General features: G+C 42.2%; 1 protein-coding gene across 1 annotated transcript in view; it reads left to right on the top strand.

Annotated features, from left to right (window-relative positions):
- The window catches only part of LOC105027379 (gamma-aminobutyric acid type A receptor subunit gamma3), a 130,288-nt gene that overhangs the window by 27,787 nt on the left and 76,310 nt on the right, over nucleotides 1-26,191 (top strand). The window contains exon 3 of the mRNA XM_013134824.4: nucleotides 9,153-9,220. Within this exon, the coding sequence (XP_012990278.3) occupies nucleotides 9,153-9,220 (68 nt within the window). The remainder of the gene's footprint in view (nucleotides 1-9,152; nucleotides 9,221-26,191) is intronic.

The following is a 26,191-nucleotide window of genomic DNA, read 5'->3' as shown; positions in this document are numbered from 1 at the left end:
CACTAACCATCAAATTACCATCATTATGACATCACTATCACTTAAACATCCCTATGATAATCACTATTACCATTATTTTTACTATCACTATGACATCGCTATTACCATCATTATGACATCACTATCACTTAAACATCCCTATGATAATCACTATTACCATTATTGTTACTATCACTATGACATCGCTTTTACCATCATAATGACCATCACTGTGATCATGACTATGACTATCACGATAACCATCACTATTACCAGTACCATAATCTTGACTATATCATCACTATGACATCCGTATTATTGCGACAGTCACCCTTATCCTCTGCATCTCTGTCTAGGCCTGAAGGCTGAGATACTCCACCTGGTTGACACAAATACCACAAGAGAGTAGGGATTCCAGTGGGCCTCAAGTGTAAATAGTATTGTGCAAGAGATGTTTTTTTAAGCTACATTACATATCTGGACAGAAAGTGTTCATTTGGTAATAAATTAATGTTACTATAAGAGTAGGAGTGTTATACAATATTACATGAATACAATATTGAATTGAAAATATTGCTTGGACAGCCCCACAAGATGTAGCATCTCATTTGAGGGGGTCCAATAAACACCGATAAAAAATAAAACACATACAGACAAAAGCATCATTACATAACAAACATACATAGCAAATACACAAATACAAACTCCTCCTCTAACCCTCTCCCACACATATCCCACTCCTCCTCTAACCCTCTCCCACACATACCCCACTCCTCCTCTAACCCTCTCCCACACATACCCCAGTCCTCCTCTAACCCTCTCCCACACATACCCCACTCCTCCTCTAACCCTCTCCCACACATACCCCAGTCCTCCTCTAACCCTCTCCCACACATACCCCAGTCCTCCTCTAACCCTCTCCCACACATACCCCAGTCCTCCTCTAACCCTCTCCCACACATACCCCAGTCCTCCTCTAACCCTCTCCCACACATACCCCACTCCTCCTCTAACCCTCTCCCACACATACCCCACTCCTCCTCTAACCCTCTCCCACACATATCCCACTCCTCCTCTAACCCTCTCCCACACATATCCCACTCCTCCTCTAACCCTCTCCCACACATACCCCACTCCTCCTCTAACCCTCTCCCACACATACCCCAGTCCTCCTCTAAACCTCTCCCACACATACCCCAGTCCTCCTCTAACCCTCTCCCACACATACCCCAGTCCTCCTCTAACCCTCTCCCACACATACCCCAGTCCTCCTCTAACCCTCTCCCACACATACCCCAGTCCTCCTCTAACCCTCTCCCACACATACCCCAGTCCTCCTCTAACCCTCTCCCACACATATCCCACTCCTCCTCTAACCCTCTCCCACACATACCCCACTCCTCCTCTAACCCTCTCCCACACATATCCCAGTCCTCATTGTCAGATTTCTTGTCAGTTTTTGTAACAAATAAACTGAAGATTATAAATACCCACAAATTAAAAACGTTAACAGATTGTTTTAAGATGAGAACATTAAGATATCCTGATGCAGCGCAAGGATAAAAAGTAACAAGAATGACTACATTTATATATTGTGAGATGTCTATAAGAAATGGCATGAATACATTTTAAGAAAACTGTGCAGGTTGAAGACTTAAAAAGCTGTCTGTATCTGAGGAACAGTACGTACAGTTCACTTCCTTATAGGAAATCCAGTGAAGTGCTTGTCCACGATCTGACAGTCATTTGGCACTTCCTAGAAGACATGGTTACATCTGCCCCAGCCACGCCCTCTACTTCTCAAACTTTGTCTCCCTAAACCTGCCACCACTCCCTCAGTGCTCTTTCCCTCTCTCTCTCTCTATGTGATTGTGTGAGGGGAGACAGGTGTAAGTGATTGTGTGAGGGGAGACAGGTGTAAGTGATTATGTGAGGGGAGACTGGTTTGAGTTATTGTGTGAGGGGAGACAGGTTTGTGTAATTGCGTGAGGGGAGATATGAGTATGTAATTGTGTGAGGGGAGACAGGTTTGTGTTATTGTGTGAGGGGAGACAGGTTTGTGTAATTGCGTGAGGGGAGACAGGTGTATGTAATTGTGTGAGGGGAGACATGTGTATGTAATTGTGTGAGGGGAGACAGGTTTGTGTTATTGTGTGAGGGGAGACAGGTTTGTGTTATGGTGTGAGGGGAGACTGGAGGCAGAGCAGATCCCCATCAGCTGCAACCTGTTAAAGAATCAAAAGCTCTATAAAATAAATACTCAGCCTGGCCACTTCTACGCTGCCAGATCGCAGCCACCGCTACAGATCCATCTGCACTGTCTCTGGTCCGTCCGTCCGTCCCCCCCCCCCCCCCTGCTCCACCCACATAACAGAAATGGTCCCGTAGAGCATTTTGCCGCAAAAAAACATTCTTGTAAACTTTTCTTTTTGTTGCCTTCAAGACAGAATAGTTTCTTAGCTGCAACATGCTTGTGGAAACGAAGAAAATATATAATATACGTGACTCATTTAATTATAAAGGTACAAGTGGGGCGTCATTTTAATTAGGAGAATGTCCTCTTTTTAATAAAATATGGCTTCCGCCATTCAATGACTTCAAACGCTAGACTAGAAACAGTCAGAAAAAGCGATTTTTTTAATGAACTTCCACGTAACGCAGGTTTAAGCGCAATTAATATCATATAGGACCAGATGTTTACTTCCTATGCCAGTTGTTATTATTCAGTTTCGTTGTGAAATGAGGTTACAGTAGTAAAATAAAAGAGGAGACCTGTTTTGGTGCTTTTTTGAGGCTAGGGTGAGTTTGTATGCGTTCTATTGTCCTGCCTAATACTACACTAAAAAGGAACACAACGCTAACTAACTTACACCACAGTAACTTACCCTCGTAGTTGTGCAGATAACTCGATACGTAGAGTTTGAATCCCTTGTTCCGCTTGCTTGTTGGACCAGGGGACCAGAATCAACAATTCGATGGACATCACTAATGCTTATTTTAGGCAGGTCTTGGAGACATCTACTAAAAACGGAAATTTTGGGCAACGCGGGTGATCGCCGTAAGTAAACCGGAAACTAAAGTGGCGACATCTGGCTAAAGCAGAACTTCGTCCATACACTTGTGCACAGAGCCTATTAAGGACAGAACATACATATCACATCTACATAGAGCAGAAATCATCGAGCATTATAACTTTATTTATCATTTTTTATTTTCCAAAACATTTTCCTATGATGAAACATCATATTATACAAGCCCTAAGCATTGCAATGGAAAAAAGTGACTAATCAATCAATCAAATGTATTTATAAAGCCCTTATTACATCAGTAGTTGTCACAAAGGGCTTTTACAAAACACCCGGCCTTAAACCCCAAGGAGCAAACAACAATAGTGTTGAATTTCAGTGGCTAGGAAAAACTTCCCAAGAAGGCTGAAATTAAGGAAGAAACCTAGAGAGGAACCAGCCTCAGAGGGGTGACCAGTCCTCTTCTGGCTGTGCCAGGTGAAAATATTAAGAGTACAAATTGTAATAATTAATAAATGAATGTGGGCGGAGTCCAGAGCCTATTTAAACCTAGTCCAGGTCAGAAGACTTTGGACAGGGACTGCAACAAGTCTTTCAAGCCTGGTACTCCAGAGGTGTGGGCCAAGACCTCATATCCTCCTAAGTTTAAAAGAGGGCAGGAGACAGGGGAAATTTAGAAAATGCATTCTTTAGATCTACAAGGATTTATAGTGGGGAAGGAGAACTGACCCTACTCCCCTGGCACAATAATATAGCAGCGTAAAACAGGGACTGAGACAGGTACTTGTAACAGGTATTGTAACACGAAGAGTTACTCGTAACTTAATGCAGGGACGTCACGTTTGAATCCTTTTACTCAGATAAGACACTGCTTTCCCAATCCCCATGCAATGCAAGACATTAATTGATTCACACTCAAACAAACAGAAAGCCTCTACCATAAACCCACACTCAGATATTTATAACAGCATGTGCTGTGTCCAGGGGTCGAGACAGTTCACATTTCATTTAATTAAATGCATTTTTATTAATAAAGCAATATGGCAAAACATATTAATGCCAGTCATTTCTTTGACTGTTTTAATTGCGTATCCATTTCTTCATTCCGTGGAAGGAACCTACTGCACTTCGCAGCTTAGCACACTGCAAACGGTTCCCACAATCCAAACAGATTATTTACATGTGACAGCATGTATTGGAGCCACTGGCAAGTTAAAACTTGTTCTTTGAAACCCAAATTCAATGTGTAATATACTTAAGAAAATGCAAACGACTGAAGGGGACATGCCAGGAAAAAAGGCAGAGATATTTACATTTTAATTATATTTTAATTAAATGTTCTGGCAGAATGGCCCGCTTGGCCTTTCTAGTGGTAATTCCAATTGAACAGTGGTAATTCCAATTGGCCCGAATTTTCTGAAGATTAGACTTTAGGCCAAAATAACTCTAAACAAATGACAACTGATAATGGCTTGAGTACAGGCCGAGCTTTACTAGAGAAGATACCCAGCGCCTCGTGGGGTCAGTGGGTCGCAGTCTTCGCGCAATTATTAGGTGCAAAGAATATGCAACTACTATATAAATCAGCCCCAATTTTTTTATGCCTTAAAATAGCTGGACTATCTATTGATAAAGCTTGAGAATACTTTGCAGTGACAAAATTACACATTATAAATAACATTTTCTTTCACATACACTTGAAACACAACATATTTTTCATCACATACATTGTTTGAGTCAATCTAAATAACTAGATTACGTGTAAGTCAACAACCTATTTTCTCATGTTTTATATTCATCTCGCCCTGATTTTACTTCAGCAATGTGATTAGCTGATGTACAAGTTCTTGATACATTTTCAATTGACAAACAGTCCATTTGTGTTGAAACTCATGTTCATGCAATTTCCCTGACTGAAAATTAACTGGATGTGGCAGACATTAAAGGAATGCAGAAATTCAAGAACCAACTTGAAAGAGAGATGTTGGCAAACCTAAAACGAAAAAAGGCATGTTTATGCGAATTTCTCTGCATTAAGTAGAACAGTAATTACCTTTGAAGTCGACATAGAATAAGATTTAAGGTTTGGCATAGAAAGCATTTGTCTGCTCTTAATAGCAAACATATAGCCATCAGCTGAACGGCTATCTGTCAGTAATCATGTATAAAACAGAGCATATATAGCCACAACAGAACGTAGAGCCAAGGCTTCACAAAGCAAAGCCTCCAGCAGTGCTAGCAATGCGCAACATAAAACATAACGTGCAAGACTCTACAGATACCTGGGGAGCACGTCTGCATTTATCTAGGCGGTGGACCTAAATCCATGGTCAGTCTCCGGGAGGACAGTGTGTGGGACACGGGTCACCAGAGGGCCCGTCGTAGGACAACAGGGACATGTATGGAAACCAGGATGCCTGCCGCCTCCGCTCACTATGAGTTGCATCACTTTTCACCAGAGTCCACAGGGCTCCGCTGGAGCCCAGAGCACTTTAACAGACACATGGAGGGTGGCATGGAGGACGCAAACAGAAGGGCATCAGTGAAACAGAAGGACAAATCAGTCCCTGGGCAGGTCCGTGGAGGTCCCCACTCTGTCTGTCGCTCCATTGCTCCATCGCTCACTCCCTCTCTTTCCCTCTCTGTAGTGGATATCTTTCCCTCTCTGTAGTGGATATTTCTAGTTACCGAAATAAAAAGTGAGTGTTGCGGAAATCAGTGGCAGCGCTTGTATTCTGAGCTCAGGTGGAAATCAGAGTTACACGCTGTAATGCAACTTTCGCTGAATTCCCCCCTTTCTGGGGCTTATAGCTGATGTGTATATATGGATCTAAGTTAGCATGATCCACGGGGCACATTAAATCTTTCCTTATAAGGTGAAACCAAATGACATGGAATACACTGTACATAGGATAGTATAAATCACCTGACACCACCTGTGTTCATGTACAGGCCATGAGAATAACAGGATGCTCATTTTCCTACACATAAAAGAAAGATTTGCATACAATCCTTCTCTCCTCTTGCTGCCTTAGCATTAAAGGGCAGTTTAACAAGAACAAAGATTCTTATCACATTGTAGATTTTTCTATCACATCTCTCTCTCAGACAGTCAGACTGAGTACCATTCAGTTGTAATGAACTAGCCAGTCTCTGTCTGTCTGGGCAGCAAGAGCTAATAACAATGTCAAGAGTGTGGGTGTTTATCTGAATCGGGGATATAACAGAATAGCTGTCTGTCTGCATACAGAGACCCACCTGGTAGGCTTTCCTTATAGGGTGCTATTTGGTTGTAGTTTTGGGAACACTTTATTTTGGAAAAAAGTGTTTCTGTAGGGGCTCTACTGATTATCAGTGACATTTTAACAAACTATCTACTAAACCCAACATTAACCCTTACCCTAAAGCTTATTCTAAACCTAACCTTAACCTTCAATTATTTATCAACAGATAGCTTGTTGAAAGTTTGTTGATAGTAATATTACTACCTACTGAACATCTAAAGAGGTTTTGGTAACAGTAGTAACATCTAAATACTGTGTAACCATAGTTTTTTTTTAACGGGAGAACATTTCCAGCTCTCAGTTTGATAGCAATAACGGGTAACAGGTGTTTGTGTGTGAGTGTGAGAATGTGGGTTCACATTCTCTGAAAGACTTTGGAGGTGTTGTGGAAATGATTTGGAAAGAGATGTGGAAATTGTTGGCTGTCAGCTCCAAGCTAAAAGTGACTTTCAGAATCCCGTCAGGGAGGCTGATACTACAATGGGGTGGGGTGCTGATACTACAGTGGAGGTTTGGGGGGGGGGGCTGATACTACAGTGGGGGGGGGCTGATACTACAGTGGGGGTGGGGGGGGGTTGGCTGATACTACAGTGGGGGGTGGGGTGCTGATACTACAGTGGGGGGTGGGGGGGGGGTTGGCTGATACTACAGTGGGGGGTGGGGTGCTGATACTACAGTGGGGGGTGGGGTGCTGATACTACAGTGGGGGGTGGGGTGCTGATACTACAGTGGGGGGGGGGGGCTGCAGCTCCCTCATCAGCCCTACTTCTCGCGGCTATGACCTGGGCGTTACCAGGTGGTCTTAATCAGCACTAACTAGGCAAAGAGTGGTTTGCCCTCTGTTAATTAACATGAAGTCACCTAATGGTGTTAATGGGATATTCCAGATGCTTCAGACAGTCTGTTCTGGGTCCTGAAATTGGTACAACTGGGCACAGAAAAGGGAGACAGGAGAGAGAGGGAGGGAGAAAGAGGAGAGAGGGAGGGAGAGGAGAGAGGGAGATTTCTGTGGAATTAAAGAGGTGAGACAAACAGAGGAGAGAGGAAAAACGAGGTTAAAGGGGGAAGAGAGATGGGAAGAGATAAATGAGGGAATAGAGGGAAGACAAATGGAGGCAGGAAAGATATGAGGGACCGAGAAGAGAGAGGGGAGACCGAGAAGAGAGAGGGGAGACCGAGAAGAGAGAGGGGAGACCGAGAAGAGAGAGGGGAGACCGAGAAGAGAGAGGGGAGACCGAGAAGAGAGAGGGGAGACAGAGAAGAGAGAGGGGAGACAGAGAAGAGAGAGGGGAGACCGAGAAGAGAGAGGGGAGACCGAGAAGAGAGAGGGGAGACCGAGAAGAGAGAGGGGAGACCGAGAAGAGAGAGGGGAGACAGAGAAGAGAGAGGGGAGACAGAGAAGAGAGAGGGGAGACCGAGAAGAGAGAGGGGAGCCAGAGAAGAAGAGAGAGATGTCATACTGTGCCTGTTTCAAATGGCTACTGACACTGAAAAATGTCAGAAAAACCTCTGGCTCAATTATAGTTCACCTCCTTCTAAGCCAACGAAAGGTCATTGGACACAACCTGACTGTTATCACAAGACAAGAGAGGAGGTGGGAGGAGAAAGAGAGGTAAGGAGAGAGGGAGAAAGAGGAGAGGAGGGGAGAAAGAGAGGAGAGGACTGGAGAGGAGAGGGTGAGGCGAGGAGAAAGAGAGAGAGGAGTGGAGAGGGGGAGACAGGAGAGGAGAAAGAGAGGACAGGAGAGGGGGAGACAGGAGAGGAGAAAGAAAGAGAGAGAGAGAGAGAGAGGAGGCCTATGGGCCGTGTTCTAATGGCAACTGTCAGCCTAAACAGATGTCAGATGAATCTCTGGCCCAATTACATCTCATCTCCTTATAAACCAACCAATGGTCACTGGACAGACCGTCATCAGAAGTAGGAACACACACTTCACCTAAAGGCCAGACACACTGGCCAATTTCTGTATACGCCAGTCAAATTAATCCCCCAATACAACGCAAGAGCATTAATAAGATGGCACAACAACAACCACGACACTGTCATCGAGAAATAAAAGAGCCTATGTTGGGTTATTAAGTGGAACATGGAGGAAGGAATCCAATGTGCCTGACAAATCTGGCCTACTTGGCTAGCTACCTGCCTACCTCCTTCCAAGCAGTACCCTTTATTTGTAGAGCCCATGTAGGCAGAATGGCACTGCATAGTACCTACGCCCTTTGGGACTCTCTCTTTAAATAGTAGCCAGGTGTCTACAGGACATAACATACTGTCAGCCTGGCTGCTGCTCAAGGAACAGAAGTGCACGCACTCACACACACACACAAATATATATATACATACACACACACACAGAGATAGAGATCAGAGGTGCTGCACAGTTAACGACTCCCCAGTTAATGATGCACCTCATGGGCTACACTAACCACACCTCCCTGCTCTTTCCTTCCTGCTCCTTCCTCCTACCGCTCAGCTCTATCCTCCCTGCTCCCTGCTCTTTCCTTCCTGCTCCTTCCTCCTACAGCTCAGCTCTATCCTCCCTGCTCCCTTCACCACCCTAATTTCTTCCAATACAATGGTCCATAGAGAAACATCAGGTGGGATGACGATTAACATATTCATTTTGGTCAAGAGGTTGTCGTGTCAAAGCCAGGGCATTCGGCTGGTCAGTATATTGCCCCCTTCATGCTATTGGTAATGAAGCAGCTTTCTGTCCACCCTTTGTACAGAACTCTCCTTACACAGAAGATACTGAAGAGACTGTCCTCCTGTGGATGACTGCAGGAATGGATATATGCATAGGCAGATGGGTGCATGTGTTCAGGTTTCCTTTGCTAATGCTTTTGTTTGGCCTTCTTTGCAGTTAAACCAACCATCATTGATGTGGACATCTACGTGAACAGCATTGGACCAGTTTCATCAATAAATATGGTGAGTTATTGTTTATTATTGTTTACGGTGAGGAGAATGGACTGTGATTGTCAGCACCAACGCACACAGATGCTCACACACAATACTATACTCTGACCACATGAATCCTGTATTTGGCAGTGTGGACTCACGGTTGCTCCATCTGTTTGAAGCCGGAGGTTTTGCCCTCTAGTGTCCAGAGGTGTGACTAAATCAATTTTCAAACAAAGAAGCTTAGAGCAGAAGTAATGGGTCAATCTAAAAGTGTGAGGCAGGATTATAACTCCTCGAGAGAAGGGGAGAGAGGGAGAAAGACAGAGAGGAGAGTGAGGGAGACAGAGGGAGAGGAGAGTGAGGGAGACAGAGGGAGAGGGGATCAGAGGAAAGGAGGAGAGGATAGAAGTGGAGAGTGAAGGAGCTGAGTGGACAAGAAGGGAGGAGATTGGACAGGGAGGGGCAGGGAGAGAGAAGGGGGACTTGGAGTGGGAGGGGTGGAGAGAGAAGAGGGGGAGTTGGAGTGGAGTGGGGAGTAGGGACAGAGGGGGGGGGGTGTGGTAGAGAGGAGGGGGAGGGACAGAGGAGGGGGAGGGGAGGGGGAGGGACAGAGAAGTGGGAGGGACAGGGGAGGGGTAGGGAGAGAGGAGGGACAGGGGAGGGGTAGGGAGAGAGGAGGGACAGGGGATGGGTAGGGATTGAGGAGGGGGAGGGTGTGGTAGAGAGGAGGGGGAGGGACAGAGAAGTGGGAGGGACAGGGGAGGGGTAGGGAGAGAGGAGGGCCAGGTAGGGAGAGGAGGGGGAGATGCCGGTGGAGGGTGTGCGGTGGCTGGGGGGCAGATAGGTTTAGTGCTGTTAAAGTTTGAGCCTTTATTCCTGCCTGTCTGTCTGTGGTTGATATTGTGTGTGACCTATAACCACATGCTAAAGGGCATCTTTGGCAGTTCACTGAGAAAGGAGAAATACCGTTAATAATGAGGTGCAGTCTAACTATCATCTGGAACACAGGGGAAGCATACCTACATATTGCACTACGTTTGACCAGAGACCAGTGGTTCAACATAATGTGAAAAGTAATGCACTAGGTACAGGAAATAGGGAGTCATTTGGGACGAAATTGGGGCTATGTTGATTAATTAGTGGGGAAGGAGGCCAGGAAGAGATTTTTTTAATGTCAGAATCTGTCTCAGTAGAACGTGTTTAAAAGCAGTTAGCTATATCCCAGTCATTGTGTCTTCATACATTATCTATTAAAAAGGGTTTAAGTGCAGTTAGCTAGATCTCAGCCACAGTATCTTTATACATTATCTAGTAGAAAATAGAAAATATCTACATGCAGTTAGCTACATCTCAGCTTCAGTATCATTATACATTATCTAGTAGAAAGTGTTTGAAAGCAGTTTGCAACATCTAAGTACCTGCAACTTTATACATTATCTAGTAGGAAGTGTTTAAAAGCTGTTAGCTACATTTCGGTCCCATTATCTATATGCATTATCTAGTAGGATGCATTTAAAAGCTTCCTTACTCCCTCTTTCTGTCTGTCAAGTATCTGGGTAACAGCCAGACAGACAACAATAACAGTAACTATGTTGCAAAAGTGAGAAGTTAGAGGAATTACACCTCACTTTCAAAATACATCATGTATATCCATTATCCAGCAGCCATCAAAACAAAGCATGTGCATCCATTATCCTGCAGCTTTCAACACACAACATGTACATCATTATCCAGCAACCTTCGAAACACAGCATATACATCCATTATTCAGCAGCCTTCAAACCACAACTTTCAACACACAGCATGCACATTCATTATATTGCAACCTTCAACACAGCATGTGCGTCCATTATCCTACAGCTTCCAACACACAGCATGTACATCCATTATCCTGCAGCTCTCAATACACAGCAGGTACAACCATTATCCTGCAGCTTTCAACACATAATGCACATCAATTATCCTGCAGCTTTCAACACACAGCATTGTAGACCCATTATCCTGTAGCTTTTAACATAGACAGCATTCATCTCCAGTATTTTTAGGAAAAATACAGTGGGGCAAAAAAGTATTTAGTCAGCCACCAATTGTGCAAGTTCTCCCACTTAAAAAGATGAGAGGCCTGTCATTTTCATCATAGGTACACTTCAACTATAAGAGACAAAATGAGGAAACAAAATCCAGAAAATCACATTGTAGGATTTTTAATGAATTTATTGGTAAATTCATCTGTAAAATAGGTATTTGGTCACCTACAAACAAGCAAGATTTCTGGCTCTCACAGACCTGTAACTTCTTCTTTAAGAGGCTCCTCTGTCCTCCACTCGTTACCTGTATTAATGGCACCTGTTTGAACTTGTTATGAGTATAAAAGACACCTGTCCACAACCTCAGTCACACTCCAAACTCCACAATGGCTAAGAAACAAAATTGTAGACCTGCACCAGGCTCGGAAGACTGAATCTGCAATAGGTAAACAGCTTGGTGTGAAAAAATCAACTGTGGGAGCAATTATAAGAAAATGGAAGACATACAAGACCACTGATAATCTCCCTCGATCCAGGGCTCCACGCAAGATCTCACCCCGTGGGGTCAAAATGATCACAAGAACGGTGAGCAAAAATCCCAGAATCCCAGACCTTGTGAATGACCTGCAGAGAGCTGGGACCATAGTAACAAAGGCTACCATCAGTAACACATTACGCCGCCAGAGACTCATATCCTGCAGTGCCAGACGTGTCCCCCTGCTTAAGCCAGTACATTTCCAGGCCCGTCTGAGGTTTGCTAGAGAGCATTTGGATGGTCCAGAAGAGGATTGGGAGAATGTCATATGGTCAGATGAAACCAAAATAGAACTTTTTCGTAAAAACTCAACTCTTCATGTTGCATCCAAAGAACACCATACATAATGTGAAGCATGGGGGTGGAAACATCATGCTTTGGGGCTGTTTTTCTGCAAAGGGACCAGGACAACTTGATTTTGAGTGAAAACCTCCTTCCATCAGCAAGGGCATTGAAGATGAAACGTGGCTGGGTCTTTCAGCATGACAATGATCCCAAACACACCGCCCGGGCAACGAAGGAGTGGCTTCGTAAGAAGCTTTTCAAGGTCCTGGAGTGGCCTAGCCAGTCACCAGATCTCAACCCCATAGAAAATCTTTGGAAGGAGTTGAAAGTCTGTGTTGCCCAGTGACAGCCCCAAAACATCACTGCTCTAGAGGAGATCTGCATGGAGGAATGGGCCAAAATACCAGCAAGTGTGTGAACATCTTTGACCTCTATCATTGCCAACAAAGGGTATACAACAAAGTATTGAGGTGAAGTTTTGTTATTGACCAAATACTTATTTTCCACCATAATTTACCAATAAATTCCAAAAAAAATCCTACAATGTGATTTTCTGGAATTTTTTTCTCATTTTGTCTCGCACAATTGGTGGCTGACTAAATACTTTTTTGCCCCACTCAATTTAGGAAAACCAACAAACACAACAAACCAACAAACTATAGAGCATACTTTTTTCTGATTGTCACATATGCTGTTGGACACATCTAGTGTCATGGCTATATGTTGTTCATGCTGGCTAGCAGTTAGTGTCACATACCCTTCTGAAGATACATCTTACAGTGGAATTAGATGAGAAAATGGGACTGGTTGCCATGTTATGTGTAGGGTGCCATCTGGAACAATATGGAACAACACCAGTCTGCTGTGGAGAAGAGGAATGGTCACATTTAAAGGACAGGTTTGCTGTCCCATTATCTGGGCAGAGATGCCTGGCATTGTTATTAGATTCTACTTCAGGAAATAGCGGTGATGGTGCCTCTGGAATACTGTGATGGTGTTTTACACCAACTCTGTGTGTGTGTGTGTTTGTTGTGTGTGTGTGTGCAAAAGAACGAATTGCTCTGTGCCATGAACAGATTGAGGATGCCTTCAATGAAGCAGTCCTTATTCAGAATAGTTACTGTAGCCTACTCTCTATTACATAGCCTACTCTCTATTACATAGCCTACTCTCTATTATATAGCCTACTCTCTATTACATAGCCTACTCTCTATTACATAGCCTACTCTCTATTACATAGCCTACTCTCTATTATATAGCCTACTCTCTATTACACAGCCTACTCTCTATTGCATAGCCTACTCTCTATTACCTAGCCTACTCTCTATTACATAGCCTACTCTCTATTACATAGCCTACTCTCTATTACATAGCCTTCTCTCTAATACATAGCCTACTCTCTATTATATAGCCTACTCTCTATTATATAGCCTACTCTCTACTACCTAGCCTACTCTCTCATACTTGCTGTAGTCACACACAAGTTCTCCCATAGGCTATGTTTTTCTGTATTATAAGTATAATCCACCTATAGGGAACTGTTTATTGTTCAGTACTGTGAATTACATTTTTACTTTTCAACAGAATATAATTTTCACAGCTTTCTAATTTTCAGACATATTGTTTTCTAAAAGTAAATTCATCTATCAGTTGTTGCTACTTTATGGTTTTCCATTAAAGTGCAGGGTTTCATTAAACAGCAGATGGGTTGGGTCAAATATAATGCACTTCCTCGGACCAAAAGCTATCTGTCGGAGACAAACGTTGATGAATTATGATACTGTGGTTCAGTGTTAATGATGTGGGAGAGCAAAGACCCATAATTACTCAACACTTTGTGTTCATAATGTTGAACAATATAACTGCTTAACATCCTATTGGGAGATGAGTCAAGGTTGTTGCTATATAACTACAGAAAGCATGTTCGTCCTGTTGGAGTGTTCGTCCTGTTTGTCCAGTTGAAGTGTTCATCCAGTTTGAGTGTTCGTCGTAACTGATTTGTTTCCATATTGGTGCTTCTGCCTCAGTCCCTGTCTCAGTCTCTCAGTCTCTCTCTCTCTCTCTCTCTCTCTCAGTCTCTCAGTCTCTCAGTCTCTCTCAGTCTCTCTCAGTCTCTCAGTCTCTCTCAGTCTCTCAGTCTCTCTCAGTCTCTCTCAGTCTCTCTCAGTCTCTCTCTCTCTCTCAGTCTCTCAGTCTCTCAGTCTCTCTCAGTCTCTCAGTCTCTCAGTCTCTCAGTCCCTCTCAGTCTCTCTCTCTCTCTCAGTCCCAGTCCCTCTCTCAGTCTCTCAGTCTCTCTCTCTCTCTCTCTCTCAGTCTCTCAGTCTCTCTCAGTCTCTTTCAGTCTCTCTCTCTCTCTCTCTCTCTCTCTCTCAGTCTCTCAGTCTCTCAGTCTCTCAGTCTCTCAGTCTCTCTCAGTCTCTCTCAGTCTCTCTCTCTCCAGTGTTGTTATTTAGGGGGATGGTCTCTCTGCGCCTTAGGGTTGAATTTGAATTTTACAAACATATTGACCGTGTTGAACTACTTGAGGAGGTTTGGGGACTTGGGGGGGCTGTCTGTGTGGTTGGACTATGGGGGTTATGAGGTCCAATTGTGTAATTTTTTTTTTTATGTAGGAGGTGTAGCAGCACACCATGTGCTTTTATGGGGGTTGGGTTGTGTGTGTGCAGGGTGTGGGTGGGGAGTTCTTAATGTAATGTAGATATCTTATTAAAGAAAGAAAAAAAAAATCTCTCTCGGTTGCTATTGATAGTCAGTTATTGTAGTCCGATTTCGTATTGTGGTGACATTTGAATACTAAGAGGATCATTTACAATGAACTGATCAAATGATCATTATTGAAAGGCACGGCGGGGGCAGTTTGTGTATCATAGGAAAACACAGCATGCTGCTTGCACCAATTATTGTCAGACAGGAACCAGTCTTCCTTGGTTCTGTGTTTCCCCAGGGGGGCAGGAGCTCCGTTGTACAGGCCTGCCATGGTAATCATGGTGAATGTTTAGATCACATGTTTTTCACAATCGTTTAGACACTAAAACTGGACCAAAAGGAACAAGGACCCAAACCTGTAAACAAATTAGCAGAATCATACACCAAACCTGTAAATAAATTAGCAGAATCATACACCAAACCTGTAAATAAATTAGCAGAATCATACACCAAATCTGTAAATAAATTAGCAGAATCATACACCAAACCTGTAAATAAATTAGCAGAATCATACACCAAACCTGTAAAACCTGTAAACAAATTAGCAGAATCATACACCAAACCTGTAAAACCTGTAAACAAATTAGCAGAATCATACACCAAACCTGTAAAACCTGTAAACAAATTAGCAGAATCATACACCAAACCTGTAAAACCTGTAAACAAATTAGCAGAATCATACACCAAATCTGTAAACAAAACCTGTAAAACCTGTAAACAAATTAGCAGAATCATACACCAAACCTGTAAATAAATCAGCAGAATCAAACACCAAACCTGTAAATAAATGTAGCAGATTCTTACACCAAACTTGTAAAACCTGTAAACAAATTAGCAGAATCATACACCAAACCTGTAAACAAATTAGCAGAATCATACACTAAACCTGTAAACAAATTAGCAGAATCATACACCAAACCTGTAAACAAATTAGCAGAATCATACACTAAACCTGTAAACAAATTAGCAGAATCATACACTAAACCTGTAAACAAATTAGCAGAATCATACACTAAACCTGTAAACAAATTAGCAGAATCATACACTAAACCTGTAAACAAATTAGCAGAATCATACACTAAACCTGTAAACAAATTAGCAGAATTATACACCAAATCTGTAACTAAATGCCATTTGGGACTCCTCAGAATCAGACTACTTGCAGACCGAGTCCAAACTAAAATGTTCAAGCTAATATTTAAAATGTTCAAATTTTCTCATTTGCTGGAGCTCTTGGGTCCATACAGAATTCAGTGAATAAAGATACAGAAACCAAAGGCTTTACTGTTTTTTACAGAGAATAAAATACAGTGCGGTATGGCATTTTCTACAGAGATTAAAATACAGTGTGGTATGGCGTTTTTTACAGAGAATAAAATACAGTGCGGTATGGCATTTTCTACAGAGATTAAAATACAGTGTGGTATGGAGTTTTTTTACAGAGAATAAAATACAGTGTGGTATGGGGTTGTATATTTTGGAATCTTCATACTATTGAGGCCACAGGTGGTCATCTGAAATTGGGCTGGACCCACCTGTCTCATGGAAAGGCCATGATTGACAACATCTTCAATAATTCGATTTTTTTGTATTTCACAACGAGCTACACAACCACCTCTTCCCTTACCCTTGCTTGGTCCATTCAGGCAAACAGCAACTCACAGATGTTACATTTTATACATGAATTAGAAACAATTGCTTAATCAACAATTGTTTCACATTCAAGTATGTATCAGCTGTGCCCAAATATTTTAATTTTGACACAACTTACTCATATTAGTTTTATGTTTTTAGTAGAGAGTTGCGTTTACTCTTTTGCAAAAATGTGCTTAGCATTAACAACAGTTTTGAAAAAAATAAATAACACTGTTCTGCTCATTAGGTAAATATTTAGAACTTGACCCCTCGTTAAAAGTATCAAAGCAAATCGAGAAAAACTACCCCCAGCTCCGGTTGTGTGTGTGTGCATGTGTTTCTACATCTGTGTGTTGCGCAAAACTACTATAACAATATTTTGACAACATGCCCAGAACAGACTGTTTGTCCACCAGCTTACGCCAGCCTCTCCTGGCCACAGCCCCGCCGGTTAAACATTTGTGCACCTATCTTACGCCAGCCTCTCGTGGCCACAGCTCCGCCGGTTAAACATTTGTGCAACTGTAAGTCTTTTAAATGCTGTGGAGGAGCTCGGAGAGAAATATTACTTTCTTGAAGGCGTCACAATACTAACAGTGTTATCGATTGGTTGATTTAAGAACACTTCTTGAAAGGTTTGATACGGTACATGGCAAATACTGTAGAAACCTGCCAGCGGCTTTTAACAGAGAACTTCAAAATAAAACACTTTATCGAACAATGAAGCACCTTGTTGCTGCTCGTAAAGTTGCGTAGAATATGACATGAACATGCTCAGACTGCGATGCAGCTACAGAGAGAAACTGGACTAGTCGTGTTCTTCTGAGACAGTTTATTTTGTATGGATTTGTCTGTGCTTCTACAAAGTGAGGAAGAGAAAATACCTGGAGTAATATTGGTGGACTAGGCCCAGGCATTTCAGACAGAAGAGTCTTCTATCTTTTTAAGGTACACTTTACCCTTCTTTGTCTGCTTGACGCTCCTGTTATCAACCAGTCAATGACCGTTTCTGGAGAAAAAGGAAGAACGAGGCCCACGAGGTTCCATGATACGCCGATTGTGTCAGATGGCTGGTCCAACCATGGAGAGGAATAAAATGGTCTCCTCTATAGTCTTTGCGCTGTGTGTTTATATTGCTGTGTGTTTGTTATGTTGTGGGCTTGTTGTGTTATGTGTGTGTATTCTGTTTTGTGTGGGCAGTACTGATAGGAAAATAAAGTACATTGAAGGCCAAGTGGGAGAAGCTTTCTAGTGGAAGAACGAAAAGGGCTTAGTAATTATGTCATATTTTTCTTTTGTCATATTTCAAATACTTTGTTGTTAAAAGACTTTGTGATCTACCTGTCACTGAACCACAGCTTGGTTGCTCTTAACAATGAGTCTGAAGCAAAGCGACAATTCAGGTTTATGGAAAGTTTTATGAAGGCATCTGACTCCTGTCCTAAACTCTTAAGAGGAAAAAGAGATTTGGCTTTGTTTCCAAATGTCTACTTGCATTCTGTGTTCTCCTGTTCTTTCGGGTGTGAACCGGGAGCTTTGAGAGAGCCAATACTGTCTAGTCTAGTATGGGATTACGCAGTGCTTCAAATCAATTAAATCTGAAACCACAGTTGGGTGCAGCCAGCGTCATTACTGACACACAGCTAGCTTCAGGCACTTGTTTGTTAGCCACTTCTGTCAAACTAAGTAGGTACTTGCTTTTTGTGATCTTAGATTTGGATTCGCTCTTAGAGAAATTACAGTTGGTTTTGGAACTGGCTATTTGTTCTAGATTGAAACTGGTATGCATTTATTATCCAGCCAACACCTTTGTCTCAAATGTCACACAATTTTCTATGGGCCTTTGGGAAGTAGTGGACTCCTTTGGGAAGATGGTCGCCATTTAGGGCATACACAGAAACTGCCATCCTTCCTGCTGCAATGCCAACCTGAGGGCAGAGATATTCTCATTAACTATTCATCCAGTCAACAAAACTGAACTCAAGAGGCACAAAATCCTAAAAATATTTGGAAAGAAAACTCGGGCCCAGAGGCACAACCCATCACAACACAATATTGGTATGAGTTCAAATTGTATACACCACATTCCCTTTTTTGGGGAAGAGGGGTCCACTCCAGGTATGAGGTATGGGTTTAAAAGCTTTAAAAAAATAAATAGATTCCAAGACAGTTTCCTTTCCATTTCATTGCTCTTTTGGAGCATTTAAGTACTGTATGCTGATGTAAAAGGTGCATTATCAGATGTCTCTCACCATGTATGTGCGTCGGTGTGTTTATGTCCTCACTGTATGTCACTTTGCAGTAGACATAAGATTAGAAATAGGTTTAGAACATTGCCTTATAGTAAAATTGCAATTTTGGATCACAATGCAGATAGAATCGTGAGGATGGCAACACATCATATTGTCACCAAAATAGGCTGATAATATCTTTTAGTGAGGTCTCTGGGTATTCCCGTCGAGCATTAAACTCCTTAGAGGTTCTATCTGGAATAAGCCCTATTCTGGTTGGAACGCTGTTTTCAGGTTTCTCAGTGTTCTCAGAGCCTTCTAACACCGTTCTCCTAATTAAAATAAAATCGAATCATATTAATTGTCATTGGAACATTTTGTTTTGAATCCAGCGAAAGCTGACACAGTCAAACCCCCAGATAAACGAGTACCTTTTTAGGTGACGTTGGCAGGGAGTCCTAGCTAGGTCAGGAACTCACCATTCGGTACCCACGTTTATTCCCTTCCACTTTCGTAATGTCCATTTCCACCTTGTACAGCAGCGTTGTCATGGAAACCCCACAGAAGGTGTTTCCGACATCAACACCAGAGCAAGACCCGAACGTATCGGGTGCATCCGATGCAGACACCCGGACTCTCCTCTCAACTTCCGCTTTGGAGTTAGAAGTGGTTGCATCCCTCCGTGAGCCAAGGGAAAGGGGCCTTGCTTCGAAATCTTTGAAATTATTTAGTATGTTTTTACATTTTGAGCAGTGAAGATCACGGCGAGATGCCACCACCATTTGCCATCTCCCATGCAGGTCCCTGCCAAGAAATCTGAGCTGGCGCTTCTTATGCGAATGAGGTCACGTATGTCTTACACTTCATTCCAGCTCCTCACTGGCAGTGCGAGGTGAGGGGGGGGATTAAGCCTTGTATTTTTTATTAAATGAAAATATGAATTTACTTTCCTAAGTCTCTGTAACCAGGTGAACCGGACATCGGTCTATTGTAATGAAATCAGGCTTGTGTGACATTGTGCAGTTGGCTAAAAGGGTCTCCCCCACCCAAACAGCCTGAAATGGTCAGAGTTCTTACACAAAAGGGTAATAACATCCTTTTAACCATTTCAGAGTAGTATTTCAACCTTAGTGTGGAATTTTGAGCACAATTTTGACTTCACCAGAACTTTAAACTGCTTTCTGTTTTATTCGACGGTAACAGAAAAGTACAACCGACACAAGCACAATTTATCTACGCAAACAACCCCTTCAACCACAGTTTATTTTCAGGAACGCCATCTTGTGACACTGTGGACAAAGATAAGAAGATGCATTCTGTCAGTGCTTTGCTTTTAAGTAAACAGCTGCGATGGGTTTTTGGAATTCCATGCCTGCCCCTGTGCTCAGGGTGCGACTGGCAAAAAGTAATCTATTCTAATGGAATACAACATTATATTTATTCAACCTACGTGATATTAATGAGGCTCAACAGTCACATGATCACCTCATTGTAATGGCCTGTCCCCTCACAAAATCACACCGTTCTTCCTTCATCTCCGAACACACTATTCTTACCTCACACGGTCTCCATCTCATGTAACCACCAACCACAACGCCGTGCCGTGAGGGCCAGGGGTGCAGGGGGGCCATTAGGGGAGGGGCATGCACCAATCTGTCTCAACAGGCTAAAATGTAATCCCATTTTGTCATCCAAACTAATGCTTTTAATTGAGAGTAGGGCCTTTTCTTTTCTTTTTTTTTTATGCTAGCAAACAGATGGATGATTGTGTGCCTATTGATCCTTTTAAAATGTCAGCAAAAACAATCCCTGCCCAATTACAGTTCGCTAACTTAGTATTATTTATAGGATATACAGATCAGGTTAGATGTGTATTGTGCAGAATCAAATTAATACTTATAAAGCCAGGTGCAATGTAATCTGCTTTAAACTCCAACAAATATAGTGGGGAGAACAAGTATTTGATACACTGCCAATTTAGCAGGTTTTCCCACTTACAAAGCATGTAGAAGTCTGTAATTTGTATCATATGTATTCTTCAACTGTGAGTGACGGAATCTAAAACAAAAATCCAGAAAATCACATTATATGATTTTTAAGTAATTAATTAGCATTTTATTGCCTAACATAAGTATTTGATACATCAGAAAAACAGAACTTAATATTTGGTACAGAACCTTTGTTTGCAATTACAGAGATCATACGTTTCCTGTAGTTCTTGACCAGGTTTGCCCACACTGCAGCAGGGATTTTGGCCCACTCCTCCATACAGACCTTCTCCAGATCCTTCAGGTTTCGGGGCTGTCGCTGGGCAATATGGACTTTCAGCTCCCTCCAAAGATTTTCTATTGGGTTCAGGTCTGGAGACTGGCTAGGTCACTCCAGGACCTTGAGATGATTCTTACGGAGCCACTCCTTAGTTGCCCTGGCTGTGTGTTTCGGGTTGTTGTCATGCTGGAAGACCCAGCCACGACCCATCTTCAATGCTCTTACTGAGGGAAGGAGGTTGTTGGCCAAGATCTCACGATACATGGCCCCATCCAGCCTCCCCTCAATACAGTGCAGTCGTCCTGTCCCCTTTGCAGAAAAGCATCCCCAAAGAATTATGTTTCCACCTCCATGCTTCGTGGTTGGGATGATGTTCTTGGGGTTGTACTCATCCTTCTTCTTCCAAAAAGCTCTATTTTTGTCTCATCAGACTACATGACCTTCTCCCATTCCTCCTCTGGATCATTCAGATGGTCATTGGCAAACTTCAGACAGGCCTGGACATGTGCTGGCTTGAGCAGGGGGACATTGCGTGCACTGAAGGATTTTAATCCATGATGGCGTAGTGTGTTACTAATGGTTTTCTTTGGGACTGTGGTCCCAGCTCTCTTTAGGTCATTGACCAGGTCCTGCCGTGTACTTCTGGGCTGATCCCTCACCTTCCTCATGATCATTGATGCCCCATGAGGAGAGATCTTGCATGGAGCCCCAGACCAAGGGAGAGTGACCGTCATCTTAAACTTCTTCCATTTTCTAATAATTGCGCAAACAGTTTTTGCCTTCTCACCAAGCTGCTTGCCTATTGTCCTGTAGCCCATCCCAGCCTTGTGCAGGTCTACAATTATATCCCTGATGTCCTTACACAGCTCTCTGGTCTTGGCCATTGTGGAGAGGTAGGAGTCTGTTTGATTGAGTGTGTGGACAGGTGTCTTTTATACAGGTAACAAGTTCAAACAGGAGCAGTTAATACAGGTAATGAGTGGAGAACAGGAGGGCTTCTTAAAGAAAAACTAACAGGTCTGTGAGATCCGGAATTCTTACTGGTTGGTAGGTGATCAAATACTTATGTCATAAAATAAAATGCAAATTAATTATTTAAAAATTATACAATGTGATTTTCTGGATTTCGTCTCTCACAGTTGAAGTGTACCTATGATAAAAATTACAGACCTCTACATGCTTTGTAAGTAGGAAAACCTGCAAAATCGGCAGTGTTTCAAATACTTATAATTTCAAGCGATACATGTACAATATAAGCGAATGGGTTTTTCCAGTGTTCTGAAGCTAATTTTACTCTTTGCGGTAGTTTCTAAGATCAACCTTATGTAATTGTTGTAATTAATTTGTTTTCTTCCATATCATTTTATACTTTCTGTGTGTGCACAGTTTAATGCACTCACAATATATGGAAGTAATTACAATGTTTATGACATAATATTATACAATTCTGTTTACATAACACAATATAATGAAGTACTTGCCATGTATATGACACAATGTAATTGAGTACAGTACTCATTGTATTCTGCACAATAAAGTGAATTACTCAAAATACAAAATACTGTAACAGAAATGTGCACTCATGCTCACAGTATAACACACTCTCTTACATGTGTATATACACACACACACACACACACACACACACCAGTGTTAGCGGTGTTCATTATCATGTCATTAATTCCCATTGCGTGCCCCATTACTCTAGCAACGTTCTTTTGGGTGCGAACTTGAAGCAGCAGCTGAGATGACTGACACAGCCCAAAGAGCCTGAAGAGAACAACATCCCCCATTAACAGAGCGTGTGTCCCAAATGTCAGCCACCATGAAACCAGTAACGACAGCCGCTTGTAACCCTGGGCATTCTGAATTCGCCAGGCAGGCAGAGCCATGGGGGAACCGATTCAAATGACAACCTATTCCCTTGATAGCACACTATTTATTTTACTGTGCGTAGTGCACTCCGTTTTGTAGTAGCGAATTCTGACATTTGGGACCCCAGTGCTTTAGGATCCCTCCAGGGAGGGGGTTGGCCATGGCTGCATCACAAAACTACACCATGACTAGAGATCAACCCATATATTGGTGTGGATAGGGCCTTTCTAGTAAATCCGCTATGGGCCCGGTTCTTTCAGCCTCAGTCCGATAGTCCCTCTACATCTACATCAAACCCAAACTCTGTCTCCAGTGTTGATTAAGGGTGGGCAGATCGATCCCAAAAATATTGATACTACAGATACGACGTCTCGTTTTTGACGATTGATTCTAGCATCAAGAGGATTGATGCCAGTTTTGGGGAAATGCCTCAGACAGATCCCCGACACAGAGACCGAGTTCACTGGCAGTCATTTCAGAGAGGCAAGGAATATCCAGGTAAATATAGTAGTGAAACTGATATTTTTGTCAAATCAGATGTTCAGCATTGGTTAATGCAGCATTATTAGCTGTTACTTTTGCAGACTGATTAGATATAGACTGTATTAATATTTTCAGCCAATGGAAACTTAGATAAATAATTTATTTTAATGGAATTTCTTTAAATCAACCTCAAACCTGAAATATGCACATTCAAATTACAATAATAAAATGTAAAACGGTCATGTGTTTTAAAATACGTGTGATTAAATAACCATAGAAAGCAAAAAAAACCTCTTCATTCTTTTATGTAGCACTTTTTTACAAAGCCCCACAGGTGGCAGGTAGAAGTTACACTCACGTTACAATGATTGCAAATGATTTAGTGGTCATGAAAAAGTATTCATATTTAGCCTATTGATGATGTATTTACCTCATAAATCATGACATACTGCTTTCCCCTACATGAAAGTACATAAGTCACTTTTAATAATAAAAAGTATCGGTATTGGTATCGATATCGACGATTCTGGCCCTGTATTACTTGGTATCAGATCGAATCCAAAAATTTGTGGTATCGCACACCCCTAGTGTTGATTAGAAAATGTTGCTAATGCCACCAGAACATGTGTATGCTCTTGCTCTACTCTCCCACAGTAAAGTAAGATCAGTGTATTGAAAAAACCAATGAGTTGCCAAGATGGCCAAAGTTGAACTCCTTTTGAAAATATTAGTTTTTTAGTTTAGTTTAATTTACAAGAAATGTGCCTGGGCATGGATGCAATGAGGAATTGCTATTGAAAAACAACAGTTAACTTCCGTACTTGCTATATGCTCTAGAAAGAATACAAGCATGCATTTTGAAACGCACAGATGTTAGGTTTACAATGTGATTTATGATTATTTTCAACATTATATGCTGGAAAGGTCATCAATATTTTTGACCGACACAAATTGTTTTATTTGCTGTGGATTCTCAGCCAAAGGCCACACCACCTCCTCTCCAGTACCCTAAACAAGGCTAAAGAAAAAAAAAACATTTTGCATATTACTCTGGTGCTTTAATGGGATTATTAAAGCCTAAACTGTTGTTATTCATTACAGTTCAGTTGGTACACTACGAGGTATGCAATACTATATAAAAATAAAGTAAAAAGACTACTTAATTTTGAGAACTTTTAATGTACTCGTCATTTATTTTTATTCCTAATCATCCCAAGTTCATTGCATTGATTATCGGCAGTAAATATCAGCCCCCCCCCGCACCCCCAAAAAAATTATACAATCATCATCATCGGCACGAAAAAAAATCACATCACACTACATCAGCACATTTAATCATCACACTACATCACCACATTACATCACTAAACCACATGATATCATCATCAAACTACATCAATACACTTCATCATAAAAAAACAACACAACATCACCACACTACATCTCTAAACTACATCTCTCCACTACATCACTATCCAGTCACCCCATTACATCACTACACTACATCATCATACTGCTTCACCACACTCGTCACTAAATTACATCACCACACTCGTCACTTAATTACATCACCACACTCGTCACTTAATTACATCACCACACTATACATCAGCTAGAGGGTTGCCTAGGAAAGAGATGCCATATAGATCAATTCATATCTCTGTACATACAAAGTTGCCACAGGGGAAAACTGCTACAGCATTTTCACTTGGATATTGCGTATTAGATACTGACAGAAAGAAAGGAGCTCCTTATCAAAACAACTCTGGAGTAATAAAACTATTTCCTGTCAATAGAATTCCCTTTATGCTTCCAAATTTGTGTGTATGTATTTTATGTATCAAATCTTAATTTTTACCAGGGAAGTCAATTAGGAATAAATTCTAGTTGACATTGATGGCTTGGCAAGAGGCTTCCAGTGTAAAGTGGTTTGAGAAAGGCCTCGTTGTGTCTGGGGTAGTTTGAGAAAAGGCATAAACACACTTCTCTCCAAACCTCCACTGTTTTACTATAGGCTATTACTTGCTTTAGCCAGACTAATTATATTTACCAGACCACTGGACTATACCGCAGCAGGACATGTCAATGGATACATATTGTCTCAAAATGTCTCCCAAGACTTATTTAGAACTCCCTCACACTCAGAAAGTATTTCTCACTTGATTAGCCTCCTTGTCCCGAGTGAGGGTTTGGGATAATGAAGCCATCAATGTGAGCATCTTATAATCAGGCTTAAATTAATCAGAATACATCATCGTGGAACACCCATGTGTCTCTGGAGTGGTTCAATTGCATGGAATAGACTTAGCAAGTATCTCTGCCACCATCCCCTCCTTTGAATTTTTATTTTATTTTAGGATTATTCATGAGCGTGGCCATGACACCAGTCCTCTGTCACCTCCCTCCAGGCGTCTCCCTACAACTTGTTCTATGTGCTGCCCCTTAAATGTGATGCTTGGCAGCACGTGATCTGGAGAATTGAGAATTGATTTCTACTTACAAACTTCGTTTTGGGAGGCGACAGCCTACTGAGTTATCTGAGCTATTGGGTGATTAACTGGTCTGTCAGGGAGGCGGCGTGGAGCAGAAAGACTGGGAAAAACAGATGGGCATGAAGTGGTAAGAGAGGGCGAGATTCTCCGAAATAGCACCCTATTCCCTTCAAGGCACCCGAAGAGTGTATGTCTCTCACAGAACGTCTCTCACAGAACGTCTCTCACAGAACGTCTCTCACAGCTAAAGCCCTGGCGTCCACACACGGAACGTCTTTCCAGGAAATAAAACTTTTTGAAGAGCTAAGTCAGTGATCCAGACCAACCTATTATTCCACAGTAGGGACCAGCTGCAGTCTGGCTGTTATAGACAACGTTACTTATTTAGACAACGGTCCCTTCTCTACAACGCCCTTACTAGGACGCAGACTAGATGGTATATTTATAAGGACAGCTTTGGC

Source organism: Esox lucius, chromosome 8 (assembly GCF_011004845.1).
Source record: "Esox lucius isolate fEsoLuc1 chromosome 8, fEsoLuc1.pri, whole genome shotgun sequence".
In the NCBI taxonomy this organism is placed as follows: Eukaryota; Metazoa; Chordata; class Actinopteri; order Esociformes; family Esocidae; genus Esox; species Esox lucius.
The sequence above is the reverse complement of the archived record's forward strand: the minus strand, read 5'-3'. Positions and strand labels throughout refer to the sequence as shown.